The sequence below is a fragment of the Pelophylax lessonae genome, assembly GCF_965119305.1.
Source record: "Pelophylax lessonae genome assembly, chromosome: 9".
Taxonomy (NCBI): domain Eukaryota; kingdom Metazoa; phylum Chordata; class Amphibia; order Anura; family Ranidae; genus Pelophylax; species Pelophylax lessonae.
In genome coordinates, this window is record NC_138776.1 from 100,129,352 (window position 1) to 100,147,103 (window position 17,752).

The window sequence follows — 17,752 nt, forward strand, 5'->3', positions numbered from 1 at the left end:
ACAAAAACTGGAAGCTGATTGGGTTCTAGGCAGAATTGCACCAGATTTTGCACTCTCCAGTTCTAGTAAATCAACCCCTGTGTTCCTATACGCTCTGTAAGTTTAATAACACTGTATATACACAGTGGATTTGATTTACTAAAGGCAAATAGACCTTTCACTTTGCAAGGGAATTATCCCCCAGAGCTTAGTGAATGAGCTGAAGATCTGCTGTCTTTTGTCATCAAATTATGTGAAAACAAAAATGCATTTTTTTCCCTTGCTCAGGATTTGGTATTTCTTGTGGATTTCACCTAATTCACTAAGGTCTTGGGAAACCCCATTTGCAAAGTAAGCAGCCGATTCTCCTTTAGTAAATCAATCCCTATATTAAACTCACTGTGGCTGTATCCCTATACACATTCTACCTTGGTACTTATTGTGGAGGTATTCCTGCACACACATTGAGGTTGATTTATTTAAGATGTAGAGGCTGTGTATTTGCTAAAATTAGGGTTCTCTACTAAATAAATGTTGACTAATCACTTTAAAAAGTGTAAGTTGATTGAGCTTAGTAAATAAAGTGAGGTTGTGTTCACTTTTCATACCTGATCATGTGCAAGGGAAATTAAAAATGTTTTTGAACCTGATTAGATAATTAGGTAAGACAGCCTCAACTTATTTCCTAAGCTCAGTGACAGTGAATAGTCTCTGCTCCTATAATAAATCAAACTCATTGCATGTGTATTCCTATACATACAGCTGCTATTTTGTACATTCAGTATCTACACTCCTACCACTATCTCACCTGTATTCCAATGCACATTTTGGCTGTAAATCTTTAGCTGTATTCCAGAACATCTTGTACTGTACACTTTGTAAGCACATTTCTATGCACAATGGATCTGTTTTGTAAAGATTGTCACTGTAAAAGTATGTACTTTGTTTCACTTCCTTTTAAATATTATAATATACGCATACTACTTTTATAGACTGTGGTTCCATATTGTACACATATAAATGTACTGTGTATACTGTATCAGTTTATACCCTTCTTTGTAATTCTTTTCACTCTGTACTGTGTGCACTGAGGCTAATTTCCTATACCTTGTATTGTACTCTTTGTAGCTGTATTTTGTATGCATGTTGTGCTGTATACAGTGTAGCAGATGTGGAAATTACATTTATATACACCCTTTGGCTGTTTTATCTATATGCACTATGGGAATTCTGCAGCTATATTGTCAGTAGTTATTAACTGTAATCATATGCTTATATACATTGTAGTTGTAAATTGAGGACTATAGTTTTACTAAAAAAGTTGATGTATGAACTATCCAGGCGTAGCTGTGATTTCTAGTACACCAGCATACTGTCCAGGTTGTAGTTGTGTTCTTACATAGACATCAAATGTACATTATAGATGGTAGTTGTATTTTAGAGTACAATTCAGGAGAATGTTGCAGACTGTAGTTGTAAATTTACAGGCTTACATTGCAGAATGAAGCTGTATTCTTAAGTCCATTGCAGATCTATATTACACACTTTTTAAATTTTTTTAATTAATTTATTTATTTTTGGTTGAACCGGATGGACTTGTGTCTTTATTCAACCTGACTAACTATGTAACTATGTAACACTGTAGTTCAGTTATGTACACTGTAGGTGTATGTTGTAGGTTGTCTGAGCATTCTTATGTACATTGTAGATGTATTAATCAGACTGTAGTTGTTTCCTTATGTACATTGAACATTCTAGGTGTATATTGCAAACTGTTGTATTCTTATGCGCACTCTAGGAGTATATTGCAGATTGTAGTATTCCTATGTACACCCTTAGTGTATTTTTGCTGGCTGTAGTTCTATTCTTATGTACACTCTAGGAGTATGACAGGCCATACACAGTTTGAATCTCGGCCGGTGAGATTCAAACTGTGTATGGGCAGGTTGAATGTACCAAGTTGATCAAACCGATCAACTAGGGTACAATTAGCATACCAGGTTTTACCTGCAATTATTGCTAGCAAGTGCTATAGCTGCTAGCAATAACCACAGTCTTCTCCCTGCTTCCCTCACCCTCCCCTGCCAGAAGAAAACAATGGCCCCACGGGAGGGATTTCCACATCAACACTCTCTGTGTTGATGGGGGAATTGAGCAAACTTCTTTCCTGCACCCTGTGGTTGCAGGAAAGAAATTTGCTCCATATATGGCCTGGCCTAAGTTGTAGGCATTATGTGTATTCTTGTGTACTCAGTAAATGTATTTCATATTCTTATCCACACTATAAGTCTATTAATCAGATTATAGTTGTATTCAAATATAAATTGTAGGTGTACAGCACAAAGGTGTTGATTTACTAAAACTGGAGGGTGCGGAATCTGGTGCAGCTGTGCATTGTAGCCAATCAGCTTCTAACTTCAGCTTGTTCAATTAAGCTTTGACAAAAAACAAAAAAAAAAAAAACAAAACTGGAAGCTGATTGGTTTTTATGCCAAGCTGCACCAGATTTTGCACTCTCCAGTTTTAGTAAATCAACCCCACACTGTAGCTGTATCCTATAGCTTTTATCTATACCCACTTTTTGCCAATGTATGCATTTAAATAAATATTGATTGGTTTATTTTTAAACACAAAGCATTATTAGGGTAAAAAGTCAAATAATGCCAGAATGCTACAAAAAAAAATAATAAAACCTGTTTCCGTTTTCTTTTTTGTGTGGAGAACATTGAGACAGTTTCAGTGCATTTATGTTGCTGTAATCCCTTAGTTATGTTAAAACAGACCTTGCATTATGAATTGCATTATTTAATTTCATTAATACAGAATGGAACATTAGCACATTTATTTTTAAGTTTATCCAAACTGCAAACATTTTTATTTTGGATAGAGTGGGGAGGGATCAGAACCTCTGTCTGGTTTTTGGACTGCTGTCTGCATTCCTGCTATGGCGATTCCCCCCTCTATTTGTCCAAATGACCACTTTTATCAGGGCTGTACATGAGGGAAAACTAAAAATTCTCAGTTGTCATCAGAAGTAGATGTGGGCCCCTTCAATGGGGACATTTGTTCCAGTGGCAACTGTTTGAAAGGGTAGTTTCTGTTGAGTTTATAATACAGAAGATAAAGGGTAATCTACCCAAGGGACACAGATGGCAACAAAACGGATAGTTTTTTTTTTTTTTTAACCATTCATATTCTATATAAATGAAAAAAGTTATGGCTTTAGATATACTAATGCTGTGTTTACAGGGTGATGATGTACAGTGTTAGTAAAAGCCAGAATTCATCTGTAAAGTCTAGGGGGTTGATTTACTAAAGGCAAATAGACAGTGCACTTTTGAAGGTGCAGTTGCTCCAGAGCTTAGTAAATGAGGTAAAGCTTCATTTTAGAAAGAACAACTGAACCAATCGCATGCAAAGAACCAATCGTATGCAAAGAAAATTAAAAAAAAATATGCTTGCACATGATTGGATAATGGAAGCCAGCAGAGCTCTCCTTCATTTACTAAGCTCTGGAGCAACTGCACTTGCAGAGTGCAACTACACTTTCAAAAGTTCACAGTATATTTGACTTTACTAAATCAACACAAAGACAATTGAGTACTGTCCGTGATACTTTTTTTATTTGCACTAACATACAATTTTTCAGGACAAGCTTTCGGGGTATGTCCCCTTCATCAAGATCCAAGCAGTGAATACTGCTTGGATTTTGATGAAGGGGACATACCCCGAAAGCTTGTCCTGAAAAATTGTATGTTAGTGCAAATAAAAAAAGTATCACGGACAGTACTCAATTGTCTGTGTCGCAAGTGCACTAATACAGCTACAATGACTTCAAGCTAAATCAACACCTAAGTTTAGTAAAAAAAAAAAAAATCAGCATAAAGGGTGATGCATCCCTTCTGCTGTATCCTGGTTTAGTAGAAATCTTCCTCCTCTGAATCCCCCTACCCCCATTGCCATAATTTTCCAGTGCAGTGGGGGTTAATAAAGCTGAGGAAGCTGTAACAGGCACTTATCAACAGTGCGGACTATACCGGCCCTTTCTGCCTCTCCATTCATAGAAGCTATACTATAGCTTCCATGAATGATCCACAATCTATGAATGGAGAAGGTGGACCTTTCATTTATCCATCCATCTTCCATTCATAGATCCTTTTTGCATTGATAGAAGCTATAGTAAAACTTCTATGAATGGAGGAGGTGGCTGGAAAGGGTGGGTATAGATGTGCAAACTTGATGAGTGCTTGGCACAAGTCCTTTGGCTCTATTAACCACCGCTTCTTTATTCTACTGGTGTGGAAGGTGGAATCGGATGAGGAAAATGTCTACCAAACTAGTTTTTATTTAGAAATGTAGGCTTTAATTACATATAGGGCTGATTTAGGAAAATTTAAGTAAAGGTGAACCTGTTACCAGTACAAACTAGCAATTTTATTTAGAAACCTTTTCATTTTAATGACCAGGAATAGTTATTAAGGTTTACAGTAACTATTATGTGACTAAAAGGTATACAAACCTATTTGAAAATTATCTTCTCTGTTCTAAAGCCAATCAGTCAACAATATTCAGCCATGCCAAGCTAATTTACCAAAAATAATCTAAAATTTTGTGTTTTTGTTTTACTTTATAGCTTTTTAAAATAGGACAAATACCATTTTTATGGTCATCAGATACAATATTACTATAGACAGCTATATATGTGTCAAGATATGGTTCTTTAGGATTCTTTATTAGATTCTAGAAAGCAGAAGCAAAGCCGTTTTAGTTGATGTGCTTGCAATGACAATGACATTGTTCTTGTTCCACCTCTAGAAGACAGACAGCAGAAGAGAGGGAGGCGGAGAGACAACAAGCAAACCGGATATTAATGCAACTCCAACAAGAAGCCTTTCAGAAGTCTATAAACCAGCCGCTCCAGCCAGACCCCATCTGTATTCACAACTCTTCCCTCTTTGCCCTGCAGAACCTCCAGCCTTGGTCAGATGACACTTCCAAAATTACCAGCGTCACCTCTGTGGCCTCTTCTTGTGAATGACCAAGGCTTACCAGTAGAAATTTCAGGGGGACAATAGACTGGCCAAAATGTATTATTGAACTTTAATTTCAGAGATTCATATGAAACCACAAGACACGGCTTGTCAAAGCAATTCCAATTACCAGCCTTCAAAGTCTCCACCTAGTCATATAAAAGTTCACTCCCAGTTGGATCCCGACTCTATTGTGCTGTACAATGGTGACTTATCTCCCAGCGGTAATCCTCGTTCATGGTTGCCATGCCTAACACCGAGTTAAGAGGTGATGATAACTCAAAGGAGTCTTCCTCCTCCCTGACACCCAGGGAAGAATCACACACACACACATATATATATATATATATATATATATATATATATATATATATATATATACACAGTATGTTTTATAAAAGTTAATTGGTTATTAGTAAAATATCCATGTCTATGTGCTAAACATGCACCCTTTATCCACTCTTATTTTGGGTGAACAAAAGGCTGTAGGTAAGAAGAGTCATCTAAGATGAGTGATCTTCAACCCAACCCTTCTGGCTGTGGGCGCCTTATAAAGCTTGAAGGTATTAGAAAAAACAAAAACCAATATCACTGGAATTGGCAAACCTAAACAATGATAATCCGATGTCTAAGTGTAAAGTTGTACTAAATATCTTTAACCTGCCACTACCCAACATTCAGATGGCTCTTTTTTAAATCAACCTGTTTCCAATAAGAACTATCTGTACTGCCCCACAGCCACCAATTGATTATTGGGGCAATACATACAGTTCTTAAGACACACAATCATAAATAAGGCCAATTTCATTATGCTAATTCAAAAATTTCCATTACAATAGTTATTTCCAGCAATGATAACTAAAAGTATCAGTCACATGCCTGAAAATAATGATTGGCATAGTGAACAACATAAGTGTTATTAAGGGTGTATGTAGTTCCGCGCTTAGGATGGGGGGTATATATGTACAAAAACACACCGCACCTAGCTGCTGCCCACTTCAAAAATGCGACCCTGGAGTGGGAGCACTTGAAGAAATATAAAGGAGGAAGGAAGTGATTGGCGCTGCCTGGTGGGGTGTTATGGGAATATATACGTAGGGTACTATGCTTCTAATAGGATATCCTATAGAAGCCTGTGTAATAATTTAACACTAAAATCTGTGTCTAATCAACTAAAAACCTGGTAAATGGCAGACCTGTGTAAAACCAGAGCGGGTCTATGTGTAATTTCTAAAAATGAAATAAAACCCTATATACATAGCATCAATAAATAAGTATCATACGTACAAAATGTGCAAAGAGAGGTGCAAAAAGTGAATACAAAAGGTGAAGTGCTAGAAAAGTAAAATCAAATCAAAATTGGTCCAATGTGATCCAGTGATAAGTATGTAACCATAAAATTACAATTGGTAAGTATACTGTAAAAATTCTTAATAAATATAAGTCAAATAACTAATAACGTAAAAATTAATAAGTATGCTATTAAAAGTGCCAATAAATATATATAAGTGGAAAAAATGAATGAATGAATGAATAATTCCCAATAAATAAATAAATAGGTGCAAAATAGTGCAAAAGTTAGCCAATTCTTTGGTGAATATATCCGTGCCAAACTAGCGGTACCAAAATGAAAAAGTACTGACAAAAGGGTCAGTTAAGATAATCCAATCTCTGCCCACCCACCATACTTTGGGCATAGAGAAAAGAGCACTTCAAAACCACCATATATGGACTTCACTTATTTAGGACTCTTTTTGGACTTTTAAACCACCGAGACGGCACTTTATTTGGTTGGATTATCTTAACTGACCCTTTTGTCAGTACTTTTTCATTTTGGTACCGCTAGTTTGGCACGGATATATTCACCAAAGAATTGGCTAACTTTTGCACTATTTTGCACCTATTTATTTATTTATTGGGAATTATTTATTCATTCATTCATTTTTTCCACTTATATATATTTATTGGCACTTTTAATAGCATACTTATTAATTGTCACCTTAGGGTCATATACGTTATTAGTTATTTGACTTATATTTATTAGGAATTTTTACAGTATACTTACCAATTGTCATTTTATGGTTACATACTTATCACTGGATCACATTGGACCAATTTTGATTTGATTTTACTTTTCTAGCACTTCACCTTTTGTATTCACTTTTTGCACCTCTCTTTGCACATTTTGTACGTATGATACTTATTTATTGATGCTATGTATATAGGGTTTTATTTCATTTTTAGAAATTACACATAGACCCGCTCTGGTTTTACACAGGTCTGCCATTTACCAGGTTTTTAGTTGATTAGACACAGATTTTAGTATTAAATTATTACACAGGCTTCTATAGGATATCCTATTAGAAGCATAGTACCCTACGTATATATTCCCATAACACCCCACCAGGCAGCGCCAACATAAGTGTTATAGTTTAGTTAATTAAGCCTAGACTTTTCTAATCAATCTTGTCTAATTAAAAATAACACCTTGTGGCCATGTTCCAGTTGCATGTGGAAAAACTTTCCTATGGATTTCTATAGGGTGTACTCACACTTTAAACATTTGATCAGAACCATGGCTGAGTATGATTATCTCCCTCCACACTCCCCTACTAGTCTTAACTGACACCATGCTTTTAAATAAGTGTTCCCAGGCACACTTACACCTTCCAGACCACAGAGATGCCTACTTTCATGCTCAGTGATCCATGGAGAGATCTGTGCTCAGGCACAGTTTGTGCTCACACTAAAGCGAAATGAACCGGACCACAAGTGAAGCGTGACCAGGAGCACCTCTTCCAAGCGCTCCCAGGAATGGAACCCTTAAAGTAGAACTAAAGGCATAACTTCTTTATAATTTTGGATAGAGTGAGAGGGATTAGAACACCTGTCAGGTTTTATTGATCCTGTTAAGGTGATTCAACCCATCTATATGTCCTGTTTACCATTATCATTGAAAGTGAAAGTAAAACAAAACCCCAAATTTTGGGCTGTCCCCAGAAAAGTAAATCTTCCAATGGGAACACCTGGGGGTCCCCAAGGAATTCCCTTAATTTGTAGGGATTTCCTCTCACTTCCTGTTTGGCTTTGGGATAGGAAGTGAAGGGAAATATTTGCAATGAGACAAAGGTGGAGGGAAAAAAAAAGTTGGACAGGGGTTATGACCCTCTATCCAAAAATGAAAAAAAAAAAAAGTTTTGCCTAGAGTTCTACTTTCACTGTTACTAGACACATTTCAGGGCACTATACAAACAAACTGGACTAAGGGGGTATGGTTAAAATTGTCAGTGTAAGTACACCCTTAAGGATAGTCTGTGTCTAGTAAGAACACAGGTGAAGTATTTCAGAATTTACTTTGAGCCAAACACACCAGAGAACATGCAGTCTTAACGGAAAAATACGTGCAGCAGGGTGTACTACAGCTATGTTCACAATAGAGATTGAAGCTTACTTAATGAAAAAGTTGAGAATGTTCACTCAAAAAGAGTGACGAGTCACTTCTCAATGATCCAATCAAGTATAGATAAAATGAACAGGAATTAAATTTTCACACGATTGGATAATTTAAGTGGTTATTCACTCTTTTTTTAAGCAAATATTCTCAGTTCCTTTAGTATATCAGCCTTATTGCATGATCCACAGAATATGCTTCCTAAGGCCCCTTTCATACACAGAGTCCGTCAGGTAGACTCCGTATTTCTCAGCCGGGGATCGATCCGCCGATCCCCTGCTGAGCAAGAGGATGACAGCTGTGTCGGATGACAGGTCCCCATGCATCTCTATGGGGGAATCGGATGGGAACGGACCGTCTGTCCGTTCTCATCTGATCCGATCCACCAGACGGATGGAAAATAGGATTTCCATCCGTCCGGTTTTGACGGATCGGATTGGATGTCAGCGGACATGTCTCCGCTGACATTCGATGCCCCATAGAGATGCATGGAGTGTCCGTTCAGATCCGCCAAAAAATCTGACAGGCAGATCTGAACAGACTTCCTGTGTGAAAGGGGCCTAAAGCTGGCCATACATTAATAATTTTGTTTTCATTCAACCAGCAGGTTGAATGAAAAAAAATGATTTGATTCCCTCATCCACACATTTGATATGGATGGGGAAATCATTCCCCACTGTGCTATTGTGTTCTGACAGTGGTTATAGCTGGCAGCATTGATCGTTTGGTAAAAACCCAACAAGTTGGTTGTACAGCCAACCTTCAAATACATGGATTGAAATTTGGCAGGTCCCTGCTGAACCGGCCAAATTTCCATCAATATACTGTATGGCTGCCTTTGGGCATTCACTATACAACTATGACACAAATGAGGTTGTGCCCGTATTTTAAGCTCATCATAGAGTTAGTTATACAGGCTTACTCACAGGCTTGTTCTTGAGGTTGTGTCCCAGTCTTTGAAAGATTTGGTAAAAGAAATGGCTAAAGCTGACATATGTGGATATTTAGAACATATACAAGAGGGTAAGAGTATAATCTGGGTGCTGGCAGCCTACATACATAGATAAGATTATTGTATGACTAGACTTCCATATCTCTCTGTCAACATCCAAGCATATAATAATTTAGCAAGGGAACCATTAGCACATTGTTTACAGGTACATGGTCACCAGATTAGACCTACACAAAACTTAAATTATTCATAGCTATAGGACTGTGCTTTCCAGCCATGTGAAATATTTTCTGCTAAAGATCTTTACATCAAGAGTAATGAATATCTGGAAATGCACATGTGTACTGTGTATGTCATGGCATATGTGTTATGTATGAAGAGACATGCAAGTTCAATTCTTGATTCACCCATGGTTGCCTGAATACAATGGCACTGCCATACCATGACTAAGTCTGATAGGATGCACTGACTGTTTAGCCAATCATTTTTCATTGAATCATTCCTGTCAAAATTTGCCGGCTCCCCCCAATAAACGGAGCCAGGTGGGGCTTGCACTGCAAGCCACGCTGCAAATTTTGACAGGAATGATCCGAACAGTTTGAGCTGTCTATTAGGGCCTTTAGTTTGGCTGGTAACAGGCCTGTGTCTTAGAAGTCTAACGGATTTATATACTCCATAGTGCAAAGCCATTTAGTGACCTACAACAACCAGCCAGAAATCCTTTTGTATTGGTCTGACCAGAAAAATCTGCATGTAGCTGCCCCCTCCTTGGTTACTATGACTTACTGCTCATCAATGCATTGTGCACTGTGCTATTCCTTTGGCACTGGCTCCCCTGTTGTCATGAAGGATGACTATTTCTACCTTACTACATACATGTAGTCTAAATGGATAATGTTACCTTAGCTTGCAGTTTTGTTTTTAAAGCTGAACTCTAGCCAGACATTAAAAACTCCATTGGATGAGGTTATAGATTTATTCAAAGAAGCATGAAATGTTGTGTAAATTTGCCTAGTTAAATTGTATCTTGATTTAGGCCTCTTGTAATCTCCTTTATAGCAGCACTCAGACTGGGAGATGGGAGATGGAGAGGAGGCTTAGGGCCAATCCATTCAGGTGACCTGCATTCACATGTCATGGCAGGACTAAAATCAGAGAAATGACCACATCAGTCTCTAGTTGATCATTTACTGTCCAATTACAGGCTGCAGGTGGAGATGTAACTTAGATGTATTGCCTAACTGCAACAGAGGCTAGGTGTGCTGCTTTGAAGGGCTGTGTAAATCTCAGGACTGGATGGACAAAAATGCTAATAATTTGCTAGAAAGAACAGCCCCCTTATATGTAATTTATCATGTATTTAACTGTATGCCTGGAGTTCGGCTTTAAAGAGATACTGAGGCTGGTTTACTAAACAAGCTGAGAATCTTAACTCAGGTAATTGTATCCGTGCCCGCTTTGAAAACCTACTCATGTGCTTATCAAATAAATGAACAGGAATTTTCTTTGCACAAGGCTGATTAATTGAGTAAAGATTATCAACCCCTTTAGTATATCACCATCTCTGTTGTTTTGCCCAGGCAAGGCAAAGTGCCAGCAAGGTATATTCATCTAACCACACTCCTTTGCCAGTTTCACCCTGAAGAAGTTCACCCTGGGTAAGCTCTGGTATTGGAGCTTAGCTGGGTGGTTGACATCACCCCACATGGCATGTAACCTCCCCTGTGTGACAGTGTCATCTGCCACAGTATTGTCACAATGGGAGGTCACATGTGGGGAGACATCGAAGTAGTGTGGATGGGTAACCTTTGTGGGCAATTCGCAGACAGGGGTTGATTTACTAAAACTGGAGCACTCAGAATGTGCTGCAGCTGTGCATGGTAACCAATCAGCTTCTAACTTCAGCTCGTTCAATTAAGCTTTGACAATAAAATCTGGAAGCTGATTGGTTCCTATGCAGAGCTGCACCAGATTTTGCATGCTCCAATTTTAGTAAATCTCCCCCATAGTTTCTTTGTCTTGAACTTGGCAAAGCGGCAGCATCCCTTTAAATATCTTGTTCTGCACATCTACTTTTCCAGTTATCAACCAATACGATTTTGTTTTTCAATGACTAAATATTAATTTGGAAATGGTTTGGTCTTGAACAAATCTCCCCTAAAGCATGTATTCACTTAATGCACATCAATTATGGAAAACAAATGAAATTGTATAAACACACTCTGTGATTTAACAAGAAAAAAAAATTGTTTTTTTCATTTTAAGATTTCATTCAATATCCTATTTTCAGTTTTTAGAGAAATGTACCTATTTGAAGACATAGGACTTCAACAGGAAAAAAAAATATATATATTTGACTTCCAAGCACTTCAGTATCATTATGTATTAAATGAAACAATGTATTTAACAATACTGCCAATTAATTGTGACTTTCAGTATTCACCTATAATGGCATTTTTAAAGCAGATAGATGTAAATGATGAACAAGGCACTTAGCAGGTGCTTGTATATATTTATTCATGTGGCAAAGAGGACTAGTCTTCACTGTTCACATGGACTGATCATCACATCAGAGCATATTGCTTTGGCGAACACACTTATGAAGTTGGGCATCGTGGACCGTGTGCGCTATTTAGCCCCTTCCTAGCAGGGAAAGGGTTAACGCACAGGGTTTTCCAATTTACTGGGGAGCTGCAGTGAAAGCAACCGCATCCTGTATGTATGTTTTCTTCTTTTTATTTATGTGTATCTTTATTTGACACTATGACAGACTATTTATGTGATATGTACATTCAATTTTCATTGCAAATTTACAAGAAAAAGAAATGAGATTTAATAACTGCATCAACAAAGTGTTGTCAGCATTATGTAAATAAAATGAACAATTAGTTTTTTTCAGTTCAGGTTTCTTACTTTATGCTTTGCATTGTTTTTTTTTTTTTTTAACAACTGTGCACTGTTGTCTTGTGACTTTCCTTAAAGCTGAAATCCGGCCACAAAAACACTTTTATTTATATATATATATATATATATACACAACGGATAAAAAATATACACTTGTGCAATGAATGTTTTGCAAATCCAGATGTTACCTTGTATAAATAGTGGTGATATCATCGCTGTGCTGTACATAGCCTATTTGGGGAGCAGAGCTGTGGGAGGGACCCAGCAGACTCAACCCACTACAGGCTGCCTGAAGGAAAGTACAGGAGGGGGTGGAGACAAGACCAGTCACCCTGCACAAGGGGAGAGAGAAGCACCGACCAGTCTTTATTACAGGAAACTCATGCATAGAGGCAAAGTGTAAGAGTTGTTTCATGTTGGATGATTGCATAGATGTGGGAGAAATGCACAAATGACACCAAGTGTCAATTAAAAATTTAGCTTGGGGTTCGCCTTTAAAGTAGAACTATAGGAGTAACAAAACCACAACCCACACTGTGTTTGTGGGCTTCTGTCAGAATACCGCTTCCTCCAGTCTGAACATAGATATCAGATATTCTAGCTGCCCCCATACAAAACTAGCCGAGAATAGCTTGTATAGATCTGTAACCTTTCTTGAACAAACTCACACCGAATATATACCACACAGGAGGACATCCCCCTCCTGATTAGATTACCCCACCAGGTCAGGTGCCTGATTACATTATGCTATGCAGATGAAATTGTGTACAGAAATGTAATTAACCTGAACTAATTGGACAGAAACAATAGGTGAATGGGAATCCACATCTAGGCAATGTTATAAATAACATGTTAATTAACTCAGCACTGCAACATGGCTAAAACAAAATACATTACACATTATCCTACGTATAAACACAGAACACCTTATTAAACAGACAATAACAGGTGACCACCAGTGACAGACTGTCCGTCTCTTTCATTGAAGAACATGGAACAGAGGCCAATGAGACCAGCTCTTTCACTGAACATGTTCAGAATCAAACAGGCCAGTAATAGTCTCCATATATTTCTTGAGATATATGATTGATAAATATTACTGTCCCATTTGAAGTAATCCAAACCATATTCTCAGTGTCCATTAATTAGCTGTCTATCAATTCCTTGGTCACCCTGTGTCCCTAATAGACATTGGGTGATATACACAAGAGGGGCCAAGGGACCTGAGAGAGGGGTTTCCCAACCTCTCTAAGGTAAGCTGTGTTCCACGGCCCATCACAATAGGCAAAACTTTTTTTTTAATTTTAGATAGAGGAAGGGAGGGTTAAAGCGAAGCTCCTCCCAAACGGGAAAGCTCCACTTGTTTGCCCCCTCCACCCCTCTCTGGTGCCACATTTGGCACCTTTTGAGGGTGAGGGGGGAGTGGGTACCTGGTTTTGACAGGTACCCACTGCCACTTCCTGGTGACTTTGCCGTGGTGATGTCACCCAGAATTTCAGCCCCTTCCTCCTTCCCCTGTGCCGGGCCATTTACAAATGCGCATGGGGAACCGGCTGGGAAGCCGCAAAGCTTCACCGCCAGCTTCCCTTACAACAAATGAGGTTGCAGGGGCACCCAAGAGCTGATTAAAAAACCAGCTCGGATGAAGACATTGCAGGATCCCTGGACAGGTAAGTGTCCTAATATTAAAAGTCAGCAGCTGCAGAATTTTTATGAAGGAGCCTGGAGCTCCCCTTCAAAACCTGTGTCAGGTGTTTTATCACCATCTGTGTCCCATTAGGGAGATTTCCCTTCATTTTCTGTCCCATAGCCAAAACAGGAAGAAAGAGGAAATCCCTACAAATTCAAAGAATTCCTTTGGGACCCCCAGGTCACCAGATCTAGTGTCCCCATTGGAAAATTTCCCCTCTACTACTTTTCTGTGGACAACCCAAAATTTGGGGTTTTCTTTTGCTTTCACTTTGAATGATAATGGTAAGCAGGACTAATAGAGAGGGTGAACTCCCTTAACAGGTACACAGACAGCAAAATAAACTGACAGGTGTTCTATAACCTCTCCACTCTATCCAAAAACAAAAATGAAAAATGCTTTGCCTTTAGTTATACATCATACATCAGTTCTACCCAGGGCTGCTGATAAGGCAGTACAGCCAGCCCTCCTGTACTAGGCCCGGGCAAAATCAGTTCAAAAGAGGGGCCCAGACACCTGTTGAGCAGGAGGGCCGGCTGTACTACCTTATTGCTGACATTTGTGGATCCAGTGCAACTGAGGCTGTAGGGAAAGACTGATGCCCTTTAACAACAGGGCAGTTAAAGAATGCAAAAATAAATAAATGATACAATTCTAAAAAAAAAAAAAAAATGAAATTCTAGAAATTAAAATTAATGACGTCAGATGTTTTATATTGCCTCCTCACTGCCACCACAATTGCATGCTTTGCATGTGGTTGTGGGGCACTTGCAGAGCAGCGCTATTCAATTTTATGGTTATTTATCGATGAGGGTATAATTTTAGCAAAAATATAATTTGATATTTACGAAGGTGGGCGCCCTGTCAGGAAGTCTGTATGGGACCCCGTGATTTCTAACTGCAGCCCTGGTTTTTCCCCCTAAATACCTCAGTTGTCATTTAGATTTGTATTTTCACAAAGCACACTCCAGTTTAAAAACACTAAATATAATGAGTCCTCTTTCTCTACTGGGTTTATCGCCTCCATAAAGCAGAGTAATAAAAGTCAATGAACAACATATTCATTATAAGCAAAGTATTGAAAGGTAATAAAAGGTGAGTCTACCAAAAAGGCATACGTTAGTTCTGGATGGATGCCAATCATCTAGTGCAGTGGTTCTCAAAGTGTGGCCCTTTGCTTGCCTTTTACTGGCCCTTGGGAAACAAATCTTTACTCTGATATGAGCCGTTATTCCTCCCAGTGACACCAATAATAAGGGACCATTCCTTTCACTGACACCAATAACAAGACACTATTCCTCCTCCTACTGACCACAGGTGCTATGTACATATTTTACTCCCACTTACCCCAAGCCTTAAGCATTTTGGAGATCCCTGATCTAGTGCAATCTGTTCCTGTATTCAGACCTTCATACAGAATTCTCATTTCTGCCCCATGTTGCGGTTTCTAAAAGAGGCTTTCAATATTTGAGGATGTGTGCCACTCTTTGGGTGCTACTTGAGGCAAAAGGGAATATGAAAACTGCTATCAAAATCTGTTTTTTATCCCTTTCTGTATCTGCATTGGAATGAATTCTCTTGAACTGCTGTCAACAAAGTAACAATAGTGAGGGGAAATGCTCTCCTAAGTTGGCCATTCTGGGCTAGAATTTGGGCTGATTCCTGCTGAAATGGCCAAGATTTGAGCCTTGCATGGTCCTGTCAGCACTGCCTGGTTTAACAAAAGTTGAATTTAAAAATCAAAGAAGTGGAAGAAAATTCTTAGCTGAACAGTGACCTCACCCATTCATATGCAGTCACTGTTTGGATATTCAGACAGCTGCCGGTGCTGCAAATAGCTGAATACAGGTTGACATTAACTAGGGGCCAGACAAAGTCTTGTAGCAGATGGGATGGGGCCTGTGGGTCATAGTTTGGGGACCCCTACCCAGAGGCTTATCCTTTAGTATGGTCCCGCAGTGGGCCACTTTCCTGCCGTCTTGGGGTGCAGGATGCCAGAACCTAGTTGCAAGTGCAACCTTTGCGACTCTAGTAGTTCTGCCACTGGTGTCAGTCGTTTTTTTTATTTATGTTGTTTTATTTTTATATATTTTTATATATTTTTTTACCATTATATTTTAAATATTTCTTTTTTTACAAATGTAATTTTTATTATTTTTTACATACTTTATTTAGGACCCCCGTTGGGGGGCTTTGGTGAAATATCAGGGGACTAGACAGACTCCTGATGTCTCGCTTTTGAGACAGATCAAGGGACTGAGGACAGATTCATCAGTCCCTTTCTGTGCAGCTGAGGAAAGAACACAGGAGCCTGGGACAGCAGGACAGAGATAGGGAGGCAGAGGCAGCAGGAGCAGCACTCCATTTCCCTCCCAGCTGAATGTCTCTTGGAGGGGGAGGAGGAGAGGCAGGCATTCAGCAGCTACATGGAGGGATTTGTTCCTCTACATGCCCTCGCCCCTACCACCCTTCTATCCAGGCATACAGAGGGGCCACAAGGGCCTCCTGGAGCATGGGGCTGGGTCGCAATGGTGACCCCTGTATGTACGCCCCTGCCCTAGAAAAAATGAGCACGCTTTGGATTGTGGGAGGGCTCCCACTACAAGGGTAACCTTCAGCCAGGAGTTCAGCCTATTTTCATAACAGGCCTTTTCGGGCTTTTCTTTTGGATTTACATGCCAGCCCATGAAAAAAGTGTTTTAATGCAGTTTGGACTTATGGGTATAATTCAAGGCTCAGAGACATTGATCCTGATTTAATAAAGGAGTAAAACATTTTCAAAGTCAATTTTTAGCTTGCAAAGTGAATTTTCACTTATCAAAGTGATTGACTTTACAAAGAATACCTCATCATGTACCACAAACAAACAAAAAAAACAACAACCTTTAACACAACTTTACTTTTTTCACTGAGGCCCTATGTATACCTGAGTGTTTTGTAGATTGAAGCTACAAAATGTTCAATAATTAAAATCCCATTATTTAAATGGCACCTGTTCACACCTCAGTGCTCTGGTGCCTGTCACTGGAAAATGTACAGGAGCTTCTGTATTCAGACATTTGGAATTTTTGGCCCACAAACTTTAATGGAAGCGCTTGAAAAACTATGTGAAAACTTGCTTTATGCACTCCCAGAATTAAAAGTTACGGAGCCAAAAATGGGCGATCCTGCCTCAAAGAAGTTTCCGTATGGAACATTGTTCTTAAAAAATGTGAAATAGGGCAAAAAAAAAAAAGTACCAAAAAAAGCTTTATAATCATCTGAATATGCTACACTTGAGTGAATATAGTCTGTAGAAAGAGAAGTTAAAGCTCGATGTGCAAAGAGAAAATTCACTTGGATTGGTGAGTGAGGCAGCATTGCGCTGGCTTCAATCATCCAATCATGTGCCAGCAAGAACCCTTTTTATTTTTCTTGCATATGCCGGAGTTTTCTTTGCAAGGTGAACTTCACTTTGCAAAGTGATTTTTAGGTTTTCTAAGTATATGCTGAACAAAGTGCAAATTTACTTCGAAAGCACAAAGTGAATTGCTCTGAAACTCATCCTCAGCTCTATGCTACAGGCAGCAGGCAGACTGATGGGCAGGGACAGAAGCCGGCAGCTGCATAGTTTACATATACTGTAGAAGAAAAAACAGATGTAGTCATGGTGTTGGGACTCAGGGTACCTGCCAAGAGTGTGGAGTAGGTGGCCCACGTACCTTATGCTAGCCATTGGTGGACCACACCACAGGGGACGTTAGATT

General features: G+C 39.0%; 1 protein-coding gene across 1 annotated transcript in view; it reads left to right on the top strand.

Moving 5' to 3' along the window:
• The window catches only part of TLX1 (T cell leukemia homeobox 1), a gene marked incomplete at its 3' end in the record, with an annotated part of 15,263 nt that extends 10,246 nt beyond the window's left edge, over window positions 1-5,017 (top strand). The window contains exon 3 of the mRNA XM_082269307.1: window positions 4,795-5,017. Within this exon, the coding sequence (XP_082125433.1) occupies window positions 4,795-5,017 (223 nt within the window). The remainder of the gene's footprint in view (window positions 1-4,794) is intronic.
• Between the last annotated feature and the right edge of the window lie 12,735 nt (window positions 5,018-17,752).